At 37.0% G+C, this 24,944-nt stretch overlaps 1 protein-coding gene across 1 annotated transcript in view; it reads left to right on the top strand.

Moving 5' to 3' along the window:
* Positions 1–24,944, top strand: part of LOC115422146 (nucleolar protein 4-like) — a 65,254-nt gene that overhangs the window by 37,260 nt on the left and 3,050 nt on the right. The window contains exons 2-5 of the mRNA XM_030138246.1: positions 18,440–18,909; positions 20,604–20,795; positions 21,670–21,858; positions 23,986–24,099. Of these exons, the coding sequence (XP_029994106.1) occupies positions 18,440–18,909; positions 20,604–20,795; positions 21,670–21,858; positions 23,986–24,099 (965 nt within the window). The remainder of the gene's footprint in view (positions 1–18,439; positions 18,910–20,603; positions 20,796–21,669; positions 21,859–23,985; positions 24,100–24,944) is intronic.

Genomic DNA, 24,944 nt, shown 5'->3' on the forward strand with positions numbered 1-24,944 from the left:
AGCCGAAGGTCAGGCCAGACCGTTCTCCCAGAGGTCACTGCTGCGTCCCAGGCCACGCCTCTGCGCGACCGCGTGACGCACACACGCCATCACCCCCCCCACACACACACACACAGATGTAGAGCGAGGAGCCGGGTCATATGATGCAGACTCTGAATCAGACAAACCGTCCCATTCACGTACACGCACAATACGAGCACATGGAGGAGACACAAGGTCGGCGTGTTCTGCAGAGGTTAACGACTGCACATGCACCGTGATGAATGTGGACCAAGGCCATCAGGAAGGGGCCGCGGTGGATGGCGCGTCGCCACGGGAACCTGCCACCAAACGGGCCTCGTGTCCTTGAGTCTTTTTATTCCACAACAGACACTGATGGGGTTTGATTCACGGCACAGACCGAGGCCGTGAAGAAAACCAGTGAGCAGAGCGGGAGAAAGAGGTTATTCAGACGTTAAACGGTTAAAATGACGTCTGGAGAAAGTGTCGGACGTGTTTAAAGTTGTAGCAGAAGCTCAGAAAACAAATAGAAACAGGTCACAAAGAGTCACGCTACAACTGCAGCGATCGATCGAGTAATAAAAAAATCAACTTTAACTGCATAGTTCACATCAGATGATTAGTTACATGTAGGGATGTAACGATTACCGGTATAACGATAAACCGCGGTAAAATTGCAGACGGTTAGTATTACCGTTTAAATTCTAATTATCATGATAATCATGTTTGATTACCGCACTTTTCTGGAGAAAACGCCTATGTAAAGATCTGCTTTTATGTCAAAAATTTGAGTATAGTTTAAATTCATTACAATTCTGATTTTCTATACCTAATATTTAGAACCAATATTCACTTTTAAAGTCTTTGGAAAGGTTCATTAAGCATCTTTGTGTTATTTATGCAATAAATTATATACATTTTTCAAATCAGATTTTGTATATTTTTTGTGTTTTCTGGCCTTTTATGTTGATATAGTAGGTTAAAGTGAAAAAATAATAGGCAGATGACATAAATGATGTTGTGCTGAAAAAACAGATTCCTAACATGGGTATAGTAAACATTTGTTTATATAGTATATAAAGGCAAAATCAAAAGGACTGAAAAATGGACAAAATAGGCTCAGACCACTAAGGGTTAAGACTAAAATGTTTCTGCAACAGAAGGTACATTGTGCTGATTATGTTGTTTGTTTTTGTTTTTTTTGTCGTGTTTTTTTTTTTTTTTCAAAATATAACTTGGTTAAATTATTTCAGTGTGTGTATCAGTACTTTTTGAACATTTTGAGCACAATTTCAACAATACTGCGATAATAATGATAACCGTGATATGAAATTTTCATATCATTACATCCATAGTTACATGATCATTTTGCTCATTCTTTGTTCATTTTTCTTTAATATTTTGCTTATTTCCTGTACATTTAGTTCAATTATGTTTTTTATTATTTTGCAGATTTTCTGTTCATTTTTATACATTTAGTTAATCAAAAAACAAACAATTGAACTAAAACTTAAAACTGCACAGATTTTTCATCTCATTTTTGTCTTTATTAATAATTGAATATCTGGTTTTGGACTAAAAATCAGCCTTTAATATGATTTGACTGTTATTCTATCATTATTTTTACTGTGAATGTTTGTATCCATATCACTGAGATCAGATAAAATACGTTCATATCTCAGGTAAAATGTGCAGCGGTGGCTGCTGGAGTTTATTTATATTGGTCTTTACGTCTCGGCTGCATTAAAGAAACAATCTGCTTAATTAACCCGGTGGTTTTTAATCCTCCTGCCTGATGGAAGTGGCAACACTTTGTCGAGATGGCGACAAATATGTGGCGACAATGATTAAATCATGGTGATGAAGGAACAGTCCTTTCAGGTGGCGGCGGCGTATTTTTAATTAAAGGGCCGTCGCACCGTGAATCTTCTGTTTGATTAGAGATGACTGTGAGCAGAGACTACGACTCCCACCATGCATTTCAGCAGTAATACAGAATAACCGTATTAAAATTTAAAGACTTCTCTTCACCACTTACATGAATCTGAGGGACAGGAGTAGTTCAACAACAGAAGCAGACGGAAAAACAGAATTAAAGATTAAAATGAAACCTAAAACGCAAATTAATGGGAGTTTTAATCTAATCTTTCTTAAGTTGAAGTTTAAAGTTTGAGACGTAATAGTCGCTTTTGCATTGGACATCTGTGCAAAACTTTACCGATATTTTTTAAATGTCGAAAAAACAAGTGCATAATGTTGGTTTTTCCATTAAATCACAAATGCGATGATTTGTTTATTTGTTATCATGAGATGACACGAGAAGTCATTCCATAAACATGGCGACAAACGTAAATATGGTGTTGATTTACAGATATATTCATTATTATTATATATTACCCCTCTATCTCGTACTAAAATAAAAATGATTGGGTTTCCTGGTGTGTCCACACATACAGCAACATGTTTCTTCTTCTTCGCTTGTTGTAACGTACGTCAACATCTGTTTTTTTTAAATTCACCTGACTCTAGTTGTGAAAAAAGGTCTTACCATTGCAGTTTTGCGTGATATACCATTTGAGCTACACCCAAAAAAACCACCTCTTTCCAGCGCAAAAACTTTTAATCGAAAAATGAGACTTTTGGGGAAATTGTCGTTTTTCCATTAGGTACATTTTTATGCGTAAGTTATATTTGCACAATTTGAGGGTCAATGGAAAAGCGTCTAGTGTCAAGTTAAACCATGATTCAGTGAGTTTTACTAAAGGAATCTGTAGTCGCTTTTGCATTGACCCTCAAATTGCGTGAATATAACTTGCGCATAAAAATTTACCTAATGGAAAAATGACAATTTTACCAAAACTTCCATTTTTTTGATTAAAAGTTTTTGTGCTGGAAAGAGGTGGTTTTTTTGGGTGTAGTGCAGTTGGTATATCACACAAAACTGCAATGGAAAGACCTTTTTCTGCAACTAGTCACGTGAATTAAAAAAAAACAGATGTTGACAGATGTTATAACAAGCAAAGAAGAAGAGTTTTAAAAGAAACACGATATGGTATGTGTGGACACACCAGGAAACTGAATCATTTTTTAATTTAGTAGGAGATAGAAGGGTAATATATAATAATAATGAATATATCTGTAAATCCACAAAATATTTATGTTCGTCGACATGTTTATGGAATGACTTCTCGTGTCATCTCACGATAATAAATAAACAAATCATTGCATTTGTGATTCAGTGGAAAAACCGACATTACACACTTCTGTTTTTTCGACATTTAGTAAATATCAGTAAAGTTTTGTGCAGATGTCCAATGGAAAAGCGACTTGTGATGCTTTTAATCCAATATAAAACAGTTAAGCAGGAGATAAAGTAGAGGTGTATATTTTTCTTTCATGGTTGAGCTCTCTTTAATAGAATGTCAGAGTTTATTCTTTCATGTACGAGTTGTACTTTTTTTATCTCTGAGTTTGGTCTCCACTGTTGGAATCCTGAACGTCCAGGTTTAATTCCAGAGAAAACACTAGTTTCATACCAAACAAATGGTTATGGAAATGTGAAAATGTGACGGTGAATTCATTATCCTCTGTTAGTTTCTGCTTTTGCTTTCAGATTCATTCTGCGTCAGACTGACTTAGCGTGTTAATCCGGTGGAAAGGATTCATTTACAGTTGAATGTGGAGGTTCAGACGCCTTCAGAGCATCAACACGTTTAGAAAAACACAAACTTCTGATCTGTGGATGGAGATGATGACGTGTCCTCTCGGTCTCTTTAGTCTCAGTTTCCATCGTTAACAGTTTGTATCAGATGTTTGGCCTCTTGACTCTTATTCTATCCTCATAAATCAACCACAGATTGGAAATTCAGACACTTTATTTATTTATTTTACCTTTATTTAACCAGGTAAGTTAGTTGAGAACTGATTTTTAATTACAATAACAACCTGGACAACTTTCACTTTCTTGTCTGAATTAAAAATGCTCAAACTTTTTTTTTTTTTTTTCCTGAGCAAACAACAACAGCATTTCACAAAGTTATAACTTACACCACCCACCACGAAAGTGATTCTGATCGTAACCATAGCAACAATAAATTCCAGACAACATCCTCTGGAAGTCAGGTCATGGACACTCTAGGTGCAAAAACCATTAGTGATATAAATATTTTCTTTATCATATTAACTAGGACCATGAATGCACTGACACCTAGGTAGCATTTAATGTCCATATTTGGATCTTATTTTTTGCCCCAATATTTTATTAGAAATTAAGAGTGTAATTTTTTTTGCAGGTCATCATTAGGTCCATCCTGGGGGGAAATATGTCTACATTTACCTTTTATTATTGGGTCTAAAAAGCTGGAAAAGTGACAGATACTAAAATAAACCCAGTTTCATAGAAGCACCCATATATGTTTTCAAGGCAGGGTCAGTTTTTTGTTTTTTTTTCACTTAAGTTTTTTTTTAAATTTTGTACACATATACAGGGTGTCCCAAAAAATGTATACACACTTTAAATAATTGTAAAGTAGGTGTTTATTAAGATTAATTTAATTTTCAAAATGTGATTGAATTTACAAACATCATTTTATTGTTTTGTTCTCAAACTGACGTCCGTTCTGGTCCGAACGCTGCTGACAACACCAAGCAATGGAATCACGCACATCACCAAACAGTTCCCTTGGCATTTGTGTGCATTCACGTTCAATGGCTGCTCTCAATTCAGCGACTGTTGCAGGTCTCATAGCGTAGACTTTGTCTTTTAGGTATCCACATAAAAAACCGTCTAGTGGTGTGAGGTCTGGTGAACTGGACAAACAGGTGGACTGGACGGAGGGGTTTTGTTGAATATCCTCCACATTCACCAGACCTCACACCAATAGACTTTTTTTTTTTTTTTTTATGGGAATACCTAAAAGGAAAAAAAAAAACAAAAAACGAACAAACCAACATTGCTTGGGTACATTACACATATTTCAATACATGTACATTATCCAGTCTTTTTGTCCATTTGAGCTTCCTGTAGTCACAGTCTATGAGTCATCCTTTTCATTGTATATATTCCTTCAATAACTGCGATCCACTGGTCCTTTGTTGGTGGTTCTGTCCTTCCCCAGTTCCTCGTAATAGCTTTTTTGCAGCCACTAAAGCAGGGCTCTCAAACTCATTTTCTTTCAGGGGCCACATTCAGTCCAATTTGATCTCCAGTGGGCCGGACCAGTAAAATAATAACAGAATAACATATAAATAATGACAACTCCAAATTTTTGCCTTTGTTTTAGTGTAAAAAAACATACCATTAAATTATGAAAATACTTACTTTTATAAATGATGTGAATAACCTGAAAAAACTGAAATTTCTTAAGAAAAATAAGTGCAATTTTAACAATATTATTCCTCAACTTGTTATTTCTACATGTGCATTGTGGATCAGATCTACAAAGACACTAAACACCGAGGAACAGGCAGAAAATTGTTAAAATTGTGCTTAATTTTCTTTAGAAATGTAGACCGTTGAGACAGTTATTCACATTTAATTGTTACAGGATAGTTTGTAAATGTAAATATTTTCAGGATTTAATGTTATTTTTTGCACTAAAACAAAGAAAAAAATTGTTAATTCAAGATTTTTTGCTTAATTCAAGATTTTTGGCTAAATTTGAGATTTTTTTTTGGCTTAATTCAAGATTTTTTTTTTACTTCATTGAAGTTTTTTTTTTTTTGCTTAATTCAACATTTTTTCCTTAATTCAAGCAATTTTTTTTTCCTAATTCAATTCAAGACTGTGGAATTTTTGCACTTGGCAAAAACATCCCAGGGGCCGGATTGGAACCTTTGATGGGCTGCATTTGGCCCCTGGGCCGCATGTTTGAGACCCCTGCACTAAAAGTATCTTAACCAAGTATATGTTGTTTCCCACTACATTTCCATCAGATAAGTTACAAAAATGCAGTCCATCATCGCACAGTGGAATCTCATATCCCATTATTTCTTTTTGTACTCCACATGACATTTCCCAATTATTTTATCATATTTCCAAAAAACGTGTGTCTACATCAAATTCTAGAGCAGGGTGAGTTTAGTGTGGACAGACTTCGACGCAAATGCTCATGGAAGGAGGAGTTTTACTCATAAGACGGTACTTTTTGTTGCTTTTTCTGACATAAACCATCCAAGCGCTGCCTCTGATCGCATTCAAGCCTTAGATTTTACACAGCAGAAGCAGCTCAGCAGCCGCATTAGCACAGATCTGAGGGTCTGTCAGTGCTTCTTCTCTCCTCAGTCCTTTTATTTTTCCTTCAGCTGTTCCCTCGGTTCAACCCGTGTCAACCCCGTCGAAAAATGCAGCCCCGTTGTACACGGAAACCCATTATAAAGAGTCTGTGAAATGTGTAACAGCACAAAGTTCTGTGCATGAATGAGTGCATTATGCAGCCGTTTTCTTTGCGTCATAACTCTTAAACGCCGGTGTCATGACTCTCATGTGGAGGCACAGATTTAAATGTACGATAATGTTTCATGTGGCCTTTTACAGTCGTATGGAACAGTTACACAAGGAAAGAATCACTGTTTTTAATTTAATACGAGAGCAACGAAGGCTTGAAAACACAGAGCGGAGGAGAAATATGAGGAAAGGTGAAAAGAGGTGAAGAAACTAGAATCCTGGGAACTCCCTGAATGAGATTAAAGTTTATTAAGATGGAAATTACATTAGAGAATCATGATGCCTTAAATTCCTGCAGTGAAAAAATGCGAAATGTAAAAGACACAAACAATAATGTCCTTTCATTTGTGGATGTTGGATTTACAGTCTGCTCTGTTTTTACTCACTGATTTTTTTTTCTTGTTCTGTGGTGTTTTCTGTTCATTGTTTCATCCATGTAAATCAGTCTGGATGTTGTGACGATGCACAGCGATGCAAAAAAAAAAGAAGAAGGAAAGAAACTAGAATCAAACACGTTAAAAATATAGTAATGAACCTGTTTTTGAAAATGTTAGAGTAGAAAAAAACAGTTAATAGTTTAAAAATGTAGGAAGTGAAAGAAAAAAGTTGCTAGAAAATTGGGAGATACTGAAATAATGAAGTATTTATGTGAAATGTAAAGAACACAAACAATAATGTCCTTTCATTTGTGGACGTTGGATTTACAGTCTGCTCTGTTTTCACTCATTGATTTTTTTTTTTTTTTGTTCTGTGGTGTTTGCTGTTCATTGTTTCATCCATGTAAATCAGTCTGGATGTTGTAACGATGCACAATGATGCAAACAAAAAAGAAGAAAAGAAACTAGAGTCAAACATGTTAAAAATATTGTAATGAACCTGTTTTTGAAAATGTTAGAGTAGAAAAAACAGTTAATAGTTTAAAAATGTAGGAAGTAAAAGAAAAAAGTCGGCAGAAAATGTGGAGATACTGAAGTATTTATGCTGTATTTCTGTTTACAGTTTTGTAAATTAATCTTATTTAGTGAAATGTCAGCATTCACCAAGAGTTCAGGACTTCAGCTGTAAAATAAATCCAGTTTTTTTAGTTTGTTGAAGGTGTAATACCACTGACGGCCACTAGATGCTGCCCCATAAACTGACTGAACTTTTCTGTAAAACACCAATAATGTTTTTCTAAGACTCTCTGTGGTTTTGTTATTTTATTTGGACGCTCTAATATGTGATCTGGTTCATATGAAACGCTGGTTTGAAACCGAATGAGTTTCACTTTATTTAATATCAAATCAAATTTTATTTATATTGCGCCAAATTGTAGCAAAAGTTATCTCATGACGCTTTACATATCGAATTGGTCAAAACCAGACTCTAAATAGAAGACTTTTTTTTTCTGCAGGTGTCATATAGAATTCTGACCTCATGGAACTCTGACCCTCAGGTTACTTTTCTATCTGACACCGGCTTCAGTACCACGACTTTAACAGACTTTCTTTCTCAGTGTTTCATGAAGTTCACAGTTTCACTGAGTCAGTTAGCTAACGTTTAGCATTAGCTCATCTGTCACCCCTCACACTCTTGTAGCTCCGCCCCTTTCGCCCAAATACGGTCACTTCCAAAGGACGCCAACACTATCCTAGTCAATACGATTAAGAAAATATTTACACCTCTAATGGTTTTTGCACCAAAAGTGTCCATGACCTGACTTCCAGAGGATGCTGATGGGTGTTTATTGTTGCTGTGGTTACGAGCAGAGTCACTTCCACATCACTGCTTTGTCCGTTACTGGGTGGTATAAGTTATAATTTTTAAAATGCTGTTGTTGTTTTTTTTTTTTTTTGTTCGCTCAGAGAAAGAAGTTTGAGCATTTTTAATTCAGGTAAAATTGTGAAAGTGTCTGAATTTCCAATCTGTTGTTGATTTATGAAGATAGAAGAAGAGTCAAGAAGCCAAATATGTTACACTGCAAAAAATTAAAATATCTCATCACACTTAAAATAAGACATAATCACCTGAAGAGGAACTTTTCAGTGAGATATAAGAACTGATTTATAGACAATAGATCTGGAAAATCTTACCAAGATGATTTTCACTTGTTCCATTGGCAGATTTTTTTTTGCTTGAATTGAGCAAAAAAAAAAATCTTGAATCTGTCAGTGGAACAAGTAAAAATCATCTTGGTAAGATTTTCCAGATCTATTGTCTATAAATCAGTTCTTATATCTCACTGAAAAGTTCCTCTTTAGGCAATTACGTCTTCTTTTAAGTGTGATGAGATATTTGGACTAGAAATGAGAAAAATACACTTGGTGATATTAGATTTTTTCCAGTGTACAAACGGTTAAAGATGGAAACTGAGACTAAAGACACCAAGAGGACACGTCATCATCATCATTTTTTAATTCAGGCAAGAATGTGTTTGTATGATCCTCTGATCTATGGTGGATTCATGCAGGTAGTGGATAGAGTCTTCTTTGATCTTTTCTCATATTAATCCTTTAGTGTTTGATCATAAATACCACAGCTGTCAGTCACTTCCACCTCCATCATTGTTGACAGGGCCGATATCTTAAGTCCCGCCTCTTTTATCCTTTGATTGGTTAGTGAGATAGAGACTGTACGTTTATTGTTTTTCGAGGATGTTTCTCTCTGTAAAGGTTGAACTATGTTTGATTTGTGAAGTAAACAGACACAGGCCTCAACAAAAATTCCTAAAAAATTATGTTTTCTGTTCGTGGACAAATGAATAAGTTTTATCAACAATGGAATCCTTTTTTCTTTACTGTCAACAAGAGTGTCCTGCTGTCTCCTGTGTCCTTTTGATGGAGAAATTTGTTGTTAATTTACATTATATTAACTCTTAATCAGCCCTGAGCATTGGAAAGATGAGTTGGTAATATTATTTATTTTGTTGTTGTTGTTTTTTGTTGTTGTGTTTTTTTTTTTGTGGGTTTTTTCTCTCTTTTTCTGTGTTTAATAGGTTTGTAGGTTTGTTGTATAATTTGTTTTTTTGTTGTTTTTTTAGTATTGTGTCTGTGTGGTTCCTTATGTCTAAGTACATGTTTATGTAAATGTCTAATTTAACCCTTTCATGTATACTGGTCACTACAGTGGACAGCTATTCTACAGCTGTTCTCTTGTATATTCATGGATTTTTTTATTTATTTATTTATTTTTTTACACATATCTTTATTAAAGTTTTAAGACACTACAATTCTTTTCTGACATGAATTGGTAACATTGTGTAGATCTCCCCTGAGCGTAAGTTATAGTTTTCATGCAGTTTATTAGTAAATACATGTTTCTTCACTTCAAAAATTAAATGTATGGTGCAACTTCATGAAAAATAGGTTCATGAGAATTTTTTTTTTTTTTAATTATTACTATTTTTTTTTTTTTTTTATTTACTTTTTTTTCCATAAGAAATTTTTCAGTTACATTGTTTTTAGCATGTTTAAAGAGAAATGAAAACACTCAGGGAAAAATTCTTGATTAAGGTTCTCATAATTTGTGCATGAAAGGGTTAAAAGAAAAAAAAAATCCTTAAGTGTCACACATGGCATAACCTTCCATTCATGTCTCTCCCGCCTCTTGCTTTATATTTTTATTTATTCTTTTTCTTTTTTATATATATTATATGAAAAACTCATTATAGATAGTGACCAGAAAAACAAAATCCCTAAAGTGATTTTAACTTAGTGTAAAGATGATAAATGCGACCGGTCACCAGAGTCGTTTCCTTTTCCTTGTTGTGTTTCTGCATCATGGGGATAAATCTCATTGATGCTGTTTCACATGTATCTTTAATGCATTGGGATGTGAACGCAGCGGCCTCGCAGACGAACAAATGTACACAGATTCATTACCATGAGCAGGAAGAGACGGAAGAGGATGAATGAAGTGAAAGAGAAACGGCTTCAAATGATCGGAAAATAGAGAAGAGGAAGAGGAGGCAGTTTGAGTGAGTCATGAGTGGAAGAAGAAGAAGCAGCAGCGGCTGGTTAAAGAGTAGAAGGAGGAGGGGAGGGGTGGGAGGTGGGAGGTGGGGGTGGGGGGGGATATCGACTCTGTCATTCGCACAGGGGGGGAGGAGCCCAAACCTCTGCATGGAGAGAGGAGGGATGGAGGTACTGCCAGGCAGAAAGAAAGAAAGAGGTCAGGAGGGGGAGAGGAGGAGGAGGATGGAGGAGGGGGGTCATGGCTCGGAGGGGAGGGGGGGTGGAGATGGAAGAGGGAGGACCGAGAGGGGGAGGGGAGGCCGAGGCAGACGAACCAACACGTGGAGGTTTTTATTTCATCCTTTCACTTCCACACGTTTTTCACAGAAACAGGACGCGGTACAAACACGTCCACGTTTTCAGAGGAAATCCAGCGGCAGATTCGTCCTCACGTCACGTCCACCTGTGCAGATGCACAGACTTGGGGGGGGGGTTCACTGACCTCTGGGCACTTTCATCTGTGACCTTGACCTCTGTCTGCCAGCACCGTTTCCCATGGTGCATTTGGTCACATCATTCTGTCAAAGTGTTCCTGAGATTCTAAAATTTCTTATTATGAAATCAGTAGATACACAGAACGTACAGAGAGCTGAGGTACTGCTACTGTGGTAAACACTGTGCAATTTAAAGAAATAGATGAAAATAGCAGAGGTGTAAAGAATAAAATATAATAGAATAATATAAAGGGTGCAATTCAATCTATTTACAATAGCAGCGGTCGAGGTGAGGAGGTGCATAATGAATACAACTGCAGCAGATATGACAATAGTGCAATGTTTAGTAGAGACAAAGGGACTTTATTGAACTCAAACTGGGAAATTAGAGTTTAGCAGCAGCATGACACATACAATAACAATAGAGTAAAAAAGAAATGCAACACAAGAGCAAACGCTGTATATAATAAATTAGAAATAAATTATATATATATAAAGAATAGGGCTGTGTATTGACAAGAATCTGGCGATACGTTACAAATCACGATACTAGGATCACAATACAATATACAATAATATATCATGTTACCATCTGCCTCTCAGACCGTAAAAAGTGCTTTTAGGATGCTTCAAATAACCATTATTTAATAAAACTGTTAAATAGTAATAAATAAGATATAAACAATAAAGAAAAACAAAACTAAAATGAACCTCCGCCATATCTGCAGTTAAATAAATACCTAAAAATATCAATACAGTACTTATTAATATCGATACAGTATTAGGAAATGAAATATCGCAATATATTGCAGAACCGATATTTTCTAACACCCCTAATAAAGAAACAGATTAATGATGCAGGAAGACGCACACAGACTGATCTGATGTAAGGTGTAAAACTCATATTTTTTGTGGTCATGATGGTGCTACGTTCACACGGCAGGTCTCAATGCACAATTCAGATTTTTGGGTGAAATCTGATTTTTTTTGTGCTTGTCGTTCATATTACACAAAGGTTGAACAAAGGTTCCAATCTGGCCCATGGGATAAGTCTCAGAAGCGCAGAAAATACACTGACGATATTAACAGTCTCATTTTGGTTCCAAACTCCAAAATATTAATAATATTCTGCCTGTTACTAAATGGTTTGTGTATTTGTAGATCCACTGTGCTTGTCAGTTGGAATATATTGCGATGCATTACCACTTGAACTGGCTTTCTTTAAAAAAAGATTACTTTATTCACTACTGGTTTTCTTTAGAAGTATTATTAGAACAAAAAAAAAACATCCATCTTGTACAAAAATGCTTGTTTTAGTTCAGATAGACATAGCTATGCAACCAGACAGGCGACCAGAGGTAATTTTACACAGACCCAAACAAGAACAAATGCAATGAAACAAATGGTAATATAGAGCTATGCAAGAATGGAACAAACTATCGGAACACATCACACAAGAAAACTGTAAAATGAAATTTAAGAAATCAGTCAAGAAACATCTATTGACCATAAATGATTGATACTTGGGCTAATTTAATATATGTACTAAATAAACGATACCGCTGCTGACCTGAAGGAGCTGTCGTGTGTGTATTTTGTCTGTTATTTATTGGCTTTTATGTTATGTTGTATGTGAAAAATAGTTTTGCATGATTATGTTGTATGTTATTTCCATTGACTAGTTGTGAAGATTATTGTAAGGACCCCAGGAAGAACAGCTGCAGCTATGGTACAGCTAATGGGGATCCGAAAGAAAGACAGAAGTATACAGGGTTCCACCAGGTTTCTACAAGTTCAATTTAAGACTAAGAACAGAATTTAATGTCCGTTTCACGGCCATACTGGCAAAAATTTGTGACTCCTCGAGTTTAGGATTAATTTATTGATTTACACCTTGATTCCTGCAGTTTCAAGTCATTTCTCACAAGAAGCTGCAAAGTTAGCGATAATTAATAGTTAATTTCAGTAGAAATTATTGGGCTGGAACGGTTGGAACTGAGTCAACTAAGACTACGTTCAGACAGCAGGTCTTCATGCACAATTTGGATTTTTTGTGTGTGCTCGTTCATATTCCACATTACATACCACTTGTATCAGTTTTGAGTCTGAACTGAATGTGACCCTGAAGTGACCCACATGCACTAAAGGGGTCCTGATGGAATACGTGACCACGCAGACGCCACACTGTGTTTATGGAAGTAAATCTGTTTTTTCCTGTCGCTCCTCCTCCTGGGAAGTAGAATTGTGATGTTTGTTGCATTTCAATGACGTAAAGGTCAGATAAATGCGACCTGGCTGTTCAGACTGAAGTCACATTCCAAAATATCGGATTCATACCAGATTTTGGACCACATAAGTGGTCTGGGTCAGATTAGTGCTGTTCAAACTGTCTTTAACCCTATAGCGCCAAACGTATCATATTTGATACATGAGTTTTGAAGTCCTCTACATGATCAGTGTGGTATTTTTTTTTCTTGAAAAACGTGATGTAAACAATTAGATGCATGCAATACACAGATAATCCACTGGGGGGGGGGGGGGGGGGGGGGGTTCATTCACCAGAGGCCTTTCCAGTGACACTACAAGACTGTCATTAATGAGGAAGGAGGAAGAACTTTGGCAATTTTGAAAAGGAATTACCAATTTGTTAGACATGTTTGTGTTATGTAATGGTTTTGTTTGTTATAAAATGATAATATTTGAGCACTGAGACCTGATGGATCAAATATGATACAAAATTGAAACTCATACATGGAAATTGATATTTGGAAAAAAGCATTTTTGGGGTTGTTCAGAAGGACCAATAAAGACTCCAGTTTGAAAGAACTGGAATTTCATTATTCATGTACAAATCAAAAATCCAAAAACGAGTTTTTCATTCTTTCGATTGTACGCACAAATTTAAAAAATGGAAATAAGCAAATGGACCAAATGTGGGGTTTCATGTTGACATTTTTGATATCTGATTTGGAAGTTCCTGACTTCTTTATGTGTTATGTGAAGTGTCTTCTGCTTAGATTGTCTACCATGGACACACTCTATTAGACAAAACAACAATACCTGGACGATCCTGACCATTTTTTCAGTTGTCGTGTCGTTCTCCTTCAGAGTAACCCGTTTGCTGCCTCTGAATAACACCAAATTCTCCATTATCACAGAATGCATTAGGCAGATTACTAGCAAACCCACAATTGTCCAGAACAACACACCAAGTCAGGACCTTCCGGGTCAAACCAAATCAGATATCAGAATGTCAACATGAAACCCCACATTTGGTCAGTTTGCTTATTTCCAATTTTTAATTTGTGCGTACAATCGAAAGAATGAAAAACAACTGTTTTTTTTTTTAATTTTTGATTTGTACATGAATAATGAAATAATGAGTAATTTTTTTGTTTTCTGCTTGTGGATTCTCAGTTGAATATGAAAAGAACAAATAATACATGGATTTTTTGTGATGTTTTTAGTTTCTCAGTTTGTTGCTGTTTTATCGTCTTCTGTCTTCATCGTCCAAACTACAAAACCATTCAACATTCTTAACTTAAATCCATAAACTACTCAACTCTAAAACTAAGTTAACTTCATAAACCAGTTTCCCAGGGATGACTCCAGTTTAACCCTTTCATGCATGTTGTACAATTAAAACCACAATATTTGCGATAATTAATCCAAATTAATAGTGTGGATAGTAATACCTTAATTACCTCATGGGTTACCTGATAATTAATGCCTCTGTTAATTTATGACATTATAAAGTCATTAATGTGGCTCCTGATGAATTAAACCAGTCATAAATCCACTGTTTATGTAAAATGTGTTTACCATTAGACTCCATTCAGCCCATGCATGTGCAGTTGTGTCTGTGAATCCAGTTGGACATGTCCCATTGTCTCTGGGTGTCAATAATTCATACATGAAAGGGTTAATTAAAGGATAATGTACTGAAGGCTGGTCTTTATAGTAGAGTAAACCTCTTGAGTCTGATCCAAAGAGGTTTCCTTCATAATAATGAGCTTCTGTCTGTGAACCGTATCCTCTGGTGATGTGACAAAAATACTGACGCACAAAGGATTCACTGATGGTTCTGTTGGATCGTCCAGCTTATACACAATAAAAATAAAGGGTTATACTTTTCTTTTTTTCTTTTGTTCAGACAAGGTATAGTTTTTAGATGTTCCCTGCTTGACAGTTTGGACTGTGACTCCAGTCTTTCTCAGAGGCGTCATCCGACGAGCTGATAAATGACACGTCAGCAGCATGTCGCATGACGCCTCTGAGGAAGACTGGAGTCACAGTCCAAACTGTCAAGCAGGGAACATCTAAAAACTATACCTTGTCTGAACAAAAGAAAAAAGAAAAGTATAATTACATAAACAGAAGACAAAATGAATGTCATTAGCCAAATAAAGGGATGTTGAACTGTCTGTGAGTGGAGTTATGTGTTGGTCATTTCAGTCTGAGGCTGGAGTTCAGTATAAGCAGTTATAAACGAATAAAGAAGGAAGTGGAGAAAGAGAAAAAGACAAATGATGGGTCTGACAGGAAGAGGAACCAGTAGAGGAGGAGGAGGAGGAACCAGTAGAGGAGGAGGAGGAGGAACCAGTAGAGGAGGAGGAGGAGGAAACAGTAGAGGAGGAGGAGGAGGAACCAGTAGAGGAGGAGGAGGAGGAACCAGTAGAGGAGGAGGAGGAGGAAACAGTAGAGGAGGAGGAGGAGGAACCAGTAGAGGAGGAGGAGGAGGAAACAGTAGAGGAGGAAGAGGAGGAGGAAACAGCAGAGGAGGAGGAGGAAACAGAGGAGGGGAAGGAGGAAACAGAGGAGGGGAAGGAAGAGTCGGAGCAGAGCTCTGGGACCTGGAGCTAAACCAGTGCAGTCCGTTCTAGATCCAAGTATAAGAACCAGTGAAGCATTAACGCATGGACAGAGAGAATCACAGCCTGGACACAAACACCCTCAGCACACAGAGAACACCACCATCCATCCATCCATCCTTCCATCCATCCATCCATCCATCCATCCATCCATCCTTCCATCCATCCATCCATCCATCCATCCATCCATCCATCCTTTCCTTTACTGTATTGTCCATCTATCCATTTGGAGGACCACGCTGTTACATGTGGGCTCAGGGACACAGTTAGAAGGTTCTGATGGGTTCTCCTCCTGTTCTCCTCATGTTCTCCTCGTGTTCTCCTCATGTTCTCCTCGTGTTCTCCTCGTGTTCACTTCGTGTTCTCCTCATGTTCTCCTCGTGTTCTCCTCGTGTTCTCATGTTCTCCTTGTGTTCTCTTCGTGTTCTCCTCATGTTCTCCTCGTGTTCTCCTCATGTTCCCCTCGTGTTCTCCTCCTGTTCTCCTCCTGTTCTCCTCCTGTTCTCCTGGGTTCTTCCGTCACTGAGAACATGTTTCACATTAACTCAGGAGTTCATGTGTTGAAGCAGAAACTCTGTGCTTTTATAATGAAGCGCTGTTTCCACGTCCACTGTGAGAGCGTGACAAGGAGGAAGGTCTCCATGATGATGATGATGATGATGATGATGATGATGATGATGATGAAGACGGTGGTGGGTGTGAGGAGGGGGCGGGGCTTATGTGATAATGCAGGGCGTTGTGTTATTGTGCAGTCGGTCTGGACGGGGTTAATCGAATAAACAGACGTTTCTGTGGAGCTGAAACAAAAGCCTCCACAGCAGCTGCACGGCACTCGGAAAACAAGACCAACGCGTTAGCAGCAGCAGCAGCATCATCATCTTCATCATCATCTTCATCATCATCATCATCATCATGACTTTACTGAGTGTATTTTTCACTGAGATCTAGTTTGTAGATTATGTTATTTAGTTTGAAATCAAAGCATCGTGTTTTTTTTTTTGTTCACTTCAGTTTTCATTGAAATTCTATAAACACATAATCAGCAAAAACAACAAAAAACAAACAAACCTTGCTCGGGTCCACCACATGACAATACATTCACATTTTTCAGTCTTTCCACCGTTCCTGGTTCTGTAATCAGTCCATTTATTCTATTTTTTGTCCATTTGTGCTTCTTGTAGTCGCAGTTTATGAGTTATTTTTTCTATTGTATATATTCCTTCAGTAACTGTGACCCACTGGTCCTTTGTTGGTGGTTCTGTCTTTCCCAGTTCCTTGTAATTGCTTTTTTGCTGCTGCTAAAAGTACCTTAACCAAGTATAAGTCATTTCCCACTGCATTTTCATCAGACAAGTTACACAAATACAGTCCATCACAGCACATTTTATTTTTTTTATTTTTTATTTTATTAGTTTATTTACTTCCAACATGCAAAGAAACAAAATAAAACAAAACAAAATAACGGTTAAATGAACAGAATCTATCTTCAAGTACGTACACGTCACCACTCTTCTAGCTCGTAGATTAATAGTAGTAAAATGGAAAGATAAACAACCTCTAACATTTAAGTCTTGGTTTCTGGATCTTTTACATCATTTAACATTAGAAAAAGTCAGATATTTTATAAGAGGATGTGCCAATAAGTTTTTCAGTACCTGGCAACCTGTTCTGAATCATATAAAAGAGGTTTATCCTTCACTTATTCCATAGTAGTTTTATTAATACAAATCTGTGACTAATATCTGTGTTCCTTATTTATTCATTTATTTATTTACTTTTTTTTTTTTTGGGTGCAACAGGGTGGGAATGTTCATGGGTTTGAGTTAAAAAACAAAACAAAAAAAGACTGTATTTTGCTTTTCTGTGACTATGTAATAAAAATCACTTTGAACCAAAGTACGTACAGGTTTGAATTTTGCATGGTCGAAAAGGAGTAGGAAGAAGTATAAACTTATTTAATCCTACACCCCCACCCCCCCCATTGGAATCTCATACCCCATTATTTGTTGTAGTGCTCCACACACCATCTCCCAAAACGCAGTTATTTTATCACATTTCCAAAAGATGAAGCAGTGCGTTATCCTGAATCACTGAGCAGAGCCCAAGCAGGAAGTTGAGGTTTCAGAGAATCTCATATTGGTGAAGGAAACACGCCATCTGCTGGACGTTAAACACACTCACAGACAGATTACATGAAACTGGAAATACAACAAGAATAATGTAATACAGTGGTGTGCAAAAATATTAGAAAACTTGTCAGATCTTAAGAAACTGGTGGTTTATTTGTTCCCAGAGCCTGAATTTCACTTTTTTGCCATTACAAAAGCAAAGGTACTGAGAATATTTCAGCTAAAGGTTGAACCTGAACGCTCTAACTGTTGTAGTCTGTTTGTTTATTTATTTGTTTGTTTGTTTTTTTGTTTGTTCTGTAAACTAAAATTTGTGTAACAAAGTATAAAAAACTATTCAATTTATTAACTTAAAACTAAACTAAAAATTGTTCATTGACCCAAATTAAAACTGATTAAAGATAAACTGGAATTAAAAACCAATGAATAATAACAAACAGAAGAATCCTGAATCGAGGAAAACGTCCAGTATTTGTCAGTATTTGTACCTCACACTGATGAAGTATAAGTATGGGGTTGAAGTACTTCAGAGTATCATGTTAAAGTTTGAGTTTTTTTGTTCTGGCAGATGATTCGTCGTCAGAGAGCGGCAGCGGGAACGGCCTTCCCGCTCTGACCCCTCCCTCCTCTGCTGTGATGGACGGCGCCATCGTCAGGGAAGCGGAGGTTGTCAACGGCAACGGCGGCCCCGCCCCGCTGGACTTCAGCACGCCGACCTCGTCGTCGTCGTCGTCCGAGGACCAGCAGCCGGTCAACCTGAGCGACGCCCCCCCACAGCGCCTCCCCCTGACCGCCGCCCACCTGCCCGTCACCGTGTCGGCAGCAGCGGCGGCACTGCTGGGCGCTCTGCATCCCAACGCCCCCGAGGAGCTGCGCAGGAAGTACCCGCTGGCCGCCAAACCGCCGCTGGCGCCGCACCCAGCCCTGCCTCTGACGCACACGCACAACACACAGATACACAACGCACAGACACACAACACACAGACACACAACCACGAGCTGCGACTGGACCGTGACGGCAGGGACTACAGCGGCAAGGTGAGAGACGCAGTACACACAGTATACAAGTACATGCAGTATTCAAGTACACAGGTACATGCAGTACACAGGTACATAAATAAGTACATGCAGTACACGCAGTACACAAATATATATGGTACATGGGTACATGCAGTACACAGGTACTTGCAGTACACAGATACTTGCAGTACACAGGTACATGCAGTACACAGGTACATGCAGTACACAGATACTTGCAGTACACAGGTACATGCAGTACACAGGTACATGCAGTACACAGGTAGTTGCAGTACATGTGTCAGTTGGTAAATGGGTTTATTCTTTTTGTTGGACGTGTTTCTTTTTCATTTTCATCTGTTTGTTTGTGTCCCTTCGTTCTTATTCACATTTAAACATCGTCTAAATGAATAAAAGTATCTGTCGCAGAGCCAACAGTCTAAGCAGGGATGTCCAGACTTCCCTCTCCCCAGACTCCTCCTCTAGCTCCTCTCCCAGTCCAGCCCACAGACATAGTCTGTCCAGTGTGTCCTAGGTCTTCCCTTTTAGAACAGTTACAACAAAAACCAGGTCAGATTTATTTGACAGTGTTTCTCAATGGGGGCTGTATGAACGAGAAGCCCCCCTCCCCCAAATGTCAGCATTTATCATCAGTTCAGGACTTCAGCTGTAAAATGAGTCCAGAGTTTTATTCTGTTATAGTTGTAATACCTCTGACGGCCACAAGATGCTGCTCCATAAACCCTCCACTCCCGTGGACTTACACTGAAACACTACAACAGCCATTTTCCCATCATTCCTTCTGGTCTCATTGGTTTTATTTGTTTATCAGTTCTCAGTAACTATGCTCTGTTGACCTCTGACCCCTCAAGCTTATTTAGCTCCACCCCATTTGTCCAAATATGGTCACTGCTGGGTCCAAAAACCCAACATAGATGATCAAAACAAACAAAACACGAACTTTAAAACAACCAATGGGTGACGTCACGTCTTTTAAACATGCTCTTCTTTTTCTTCTTCGTCTTCTTCTTCTTCTTCTTCTATTGTTTTATTTTAACGTATCCCAGAGTTCCACTGTCTTTTCCTGTCTTTTTAGTGATTGTAACGTTGTGGATTGACTTTTCAGTTCACACATCCATGTGTTTTTTTTTTTTCTCCTGTGTGCATACATGAGTAAATCTGACTCTTTGACCCAGTGTTTAGTTCTGTGATGCTGGTGTTTTATCACAGAATGAAGACCCGGAACTTTCCATTTGATCAAACATGTTCAGATTTCAGCCTCTGTTTCAGTAAAAGTACAGATGCTGCCATTTTAAAGTGCTTTTCTACTGTTAGATCCTATTTTCCTTGTATTTTTCAGGTTAAATCAGATGTTTTTTCCTGTATTTGAACAGGTTCTGTCTGCTGATGCTCATACCGTCTGTGTTTTATCAGATTATTCTCAGTCGATGTGTGTTTTCCTGTATTTTCCTCTGTTTTTATCCCCTTTGGTCCTAAATCTTCACGGTGCAGGACTTCTTTATTGGAAAGCTTTCAGCTCCTAATGAGACTCTTAATTAGTGTTTTATTAAGGGCCACTTGTGTGGAACAATGTCCACTTAAGCCACTAAAAAGACACAAAGAGCGGCGGCGGTGGTGGTGGCGTTTTACTGCAGCCGTTTGTTGTCTCTGTCCTCATTGGTCAGTTGTAAACCTCTGTGTGTTTGTGTGTGCAGTCGCCACCGTACAGCTCCGGTGGCAGCTATGACAGCGTCAAGATGGACCTGGGCGCCGAGGACCTGACCATGGGTCGCCATGGCAATCAGGTGGCCCCCGACGACGACGACGATGACCACGACGATCACGACGACAACGACAAGATCAACGACACCGAGGGCGTCGACCCCGAGAGACTAAAGGCCTTCAATGTAAGTCATGTGACATCTCCATGGAAACCAAAAAGGGGCCGGCTCATGGTCGGGAACACGACGGCGGCAGTAATCGGCGAATGATTCAGTTTATGATCAAAACATGTAGAACAGAGAAGAAGAATGCTGACGCTAAGTAGAAATGTGTAAAATACACATTTAATTAAATTTACTGACATTAAATCCAATAAAAATAAAACTGATCGAAATAAATGGCGATAAAACACTGATTGAGTTTTACAGATTAATGCTCAATCCAAACATACGACTGTTTATAAAAATATGAAAAGAAAATAATGGATCTGCTTCTGTTCTTCCACAGTATTTAACACAAAATAAAAACAACAGAAATAAATACCGTTTATCAATCACATTTCCTGAATAAAAACAGTTGAACAGAGAAAACAGGTGAAATGTCATTTATTTTATTTTATTCTTTAATATTAATATTAAATTAAAAATATTTCATACTAATGAAGTTTCATGTGTTTCCAGATGATTAAAGGTTAAATATGTGATTAGGTTCATATCCATAACTATTACTATGTTTTAGAATACGTTCATAGAAACAGCAAAACTCAAAAAATGTTCACTTTTTCCAATTGAAACACCGTCTGAGTTCAGATGTAAACACTGAAGTCATGTGACTGATCAGCTGTTCATGGAGGATGGTGAAAAAGACAAATTACTTTGTAGATTATTTTGTTCATTTTGCTGAAGATTTTATTCATTTTTGTTAATTTTGTTGATTATTTTGTTGATGATTTTGTTTGTTTTTGTGTATTTTGTTGCATATTTTGTTCATTTTGTTGATTATTTTGTCTGTTTTTTTGTTCATGTTGTTGATTGTTGTGTCATGTTTGTCTTCCCGCAGATGTTTGTACGTCTGTTTGTGGACGAGAACCTGGATCGGATGGTCCCGATCTCCAAACAGCCCAAGGAGAAGATCCAGGCCATCATCGAGTCCTGCAGCAGACAGTTCCCAGAATTCCAAGAGCGCGCCCGCAAGCGCATCCGCACCTACCTCAAATCCTGCCGACGCATGAAGAAGAACGGCATGGAGGTAAACACCCCCACCCCCCACCGACGCTCACCGAACAAACAGAACGAGGCAAAAACAACACAAAACACAGCAGCAAGTTTACAAACAAGTTCATATATTTATGGTTTTTGGCTTCATTCTCAGTCTGTTTGAACCAGTTTTATGTAAATAAATGACTCAGATTATTGTACAGGATGTTCAACAGTTTTTAATGTGTTTGACCTAAATTAAAGCCTGAATTCTCCTTAAAACTGACCATTCATCCTTAAATCTGACACTCGAAGCTTTTAAAAACCTCACAGACACAATGAATGTTTTTTTAATCCTCCTGAGATTCAGGAAAGTAAAAGTTTTGGCCTTTTTTACATTTAATAACTGTCTTAATGGAAACAACAATGAAACAGTTTTTAAGATACATTTTTAAAACTTTATTTTATGGAATGTTCTTTGCAGTGGACAACATTTGTTTTGTTTTGTTTTTTTAAGGAAAGCTGTGAAACTCTAGTCCTGTACAGAGGACAAAAACACATCTTAAAATTCCCATTTTAAGATGAGAACTTATTTTCAATGTAAATGTTTGTACAAAATTAGTCCAATGTGGAATTAGTGTTGATTAATTTATTGTAATGTAGACAGAATGAGTAGCGCCTCCAACAAATATTTTAGGGATTTTTTTTGTGTATTTTCGCATATTTTTGTGCATATTTGTGTATTTTAGTATATTTTAGCCTTTTTTGCGTATTTTTGCATATTTTAGTGTATCACTGTATTTTTGGTATATTTTTTGTTTGTTTTTTCTGTATTTTTGCATATTTTAGTACAGTTTTTTTGTATTTTATGTGTATTTTAGCATATTGTTTTGTCTTTTAGTGAATTTTGTTTTCTTTTTTAGTGTATCTTAGTGTATTTTGAAGTGTTTTTTGTCATTTTTTGCATGTTTTTGAATATTTTAGTGTATTTTTTTTCTGTATTTTTGCATATTTTAGTATATTTTAGTGCATTTTTTGTATTTTATGTGCATTTTAGCATAAGTTTTTGTCTTATAGTGCATTTTGTTTTGTCTTTTTTTAGTGTATTTCTGTGCATGTTGGTATATAGTAACTCCAGTCATTCATGGGTGGGGGTTCAGGTATGAGCTTTAGCAGCTTTGACGTCAGTAACACCTACGTTAGTCATGGACAAATGGAACGTTAGTGGATGTAAACATGGCTCAGAATGACTCAACACAATAAATATGAGGCCTGTCAGAGTAGTATTAATGTGAATGGAAGGAATGAAATTTAACCAAAGAGAAGCATTAAAGTCATAGTATTAAAGTATTAAAGTCATAAATTCATCCTAATCAAACCTGCAGATACTCAGGTTGTATATTTGTAGATCCACTATAATCTGTAAACTGTAATTCACATGTGTAAATAATGAACTGCGACAGAATATTGTTCAAATTTATTTATTTTTCTGAAGAAATTTCAGGTTGTTCATGGATGTTCAGGTTATTAACATTTTGTGCGAAAGGACAGTTTAGTTTATGAATATAGACATTTTAACATGTATTTATACTTTTTTTCACTAAAATCAAAGATAAAAGTTTGTAGTTGTCATTATTTATCGGTTCTTCTGTTATTTTACTGATCTGATCCACTTTAGAGCACGTTGGGCTGAATGTGGAACCTAAATTAAATGACTATGACACCACTATAGGTTTTATAAAATATTGTATTTAGGTCCTCTTGTTGAAAATATTAATTGTTAAAGCTTGACTAGTTTCATCATTAAAAACAGCCTGAATTCTACAGAATAAGCATCATTAAATGTAAAATGTGGAGTCGTTCTCCTCTGTTTGCTGTGGATGATTAGAGCTCTGCTGCCCCCCAGTGGTGACGTCTCATATCACGTCTATTAAACTGGACAAAGTTTTCACCACTTTTTCAGTTTTTACCACGAAGATTACTTCACAATAAAGACATGAGGATAAAAAATAACACAAATAGTAAAGACATCAGTGGCCCAGTAGGACATTAAATGTAGGTTTTATGATGTTTTCTGGATTAAAACGTCTAAATGAACTAATATTCTGTTTGGTGATGATGATGATGATGATGATGATGATGATGAAATAACGCTGTCTGTGTTCTTCATCGTCTCCAGACTCGTCCTACTCCTCCTCACCTCACCTCAGCCATGGCTGAGAACATCTTGGCCGCTGCCTGCGAGAGCGAATCCCGCAACGCCGCCAAGAGGATGCGCCTTGAAGCCTATCACGTACGTTCTGACGGGGTTTTCAGTCTATACATCATACATCTATACAACTGTGTCCTCAGGGTTCAGTTAAATTCAATAAATACACCAATTACACTGATACGGGAAGGTCGTGGTTTCAGAGACTAAAGTGAAAACTGAAGTAAACCTGTCAGAGGCTTCTGTTCTATTGGAATTTATTTATGGAAATGTTTCAGTCTAATCAACTCAAACACGGAGTAAAATGTTTGGGATTTTGTTATTTATTTATGTATTTACTTATTTTTTCCTCAAAAAAAAAAAGTAAAAAGAAAAAAAATGAAAATGTTTTTTTAGATGTTTGGAATGAAAAATGATGTAAGAAAATGTTTTTTTGTTTTTTTTTTCCTTTAATGAAATAAACAGGTCAGCGGTGGTTCTTATATAAACCCCCTTTTCCACCAACATTCACAGGAACTTTTATTACCAGGAACATATTCACCTGGTAAATGAGTTCCTGTTAATCTGAGTGGTTTGGGTTTTAGCCTCAAAGTTCAGGAAAATGTATTTAGATCAGACTTTGACTTCAGACTGTTTTTTTTTTTTTTTTTAATCGTGTTCAATAAATAACATCCAAGTTTATTATCCAGAAATAATTCAGATTGTTCATCTTTGTTCATTTTATTGGTAATTTAATTCATTTTCTTGATTATTTAGTGTGTTTTGTTCATTTTGTTTGTTATTTTGTTCATTTTCTTCAGTTTTGTTCATTTCTGTTCATTTTGTTGATTTTTTTTTTAATTTTTATTGTTTTGTTGTTATTTCTGTTGTTCCATCTCTTTCCTTTCCTGGATTATTTCTGCACTTGTGTGTATTTAGGATTGACAGAG

Source organism: Sphaeramia orbicularis, chromosome 7 (genome assembly GCF_902148855.1).
Source record: "Sphaeramia orbicularis chromosome 7, fSphaOr1.1, whole genome shotgun sequence".
In the NCBI taxonomy this organism is placed as follows: Eukaryota; Metazoa; Chordata; class Actinopteri; order Kurtiformes; family Apogonidae; genus Sphaeramia; species Sphaeramia orbicularis.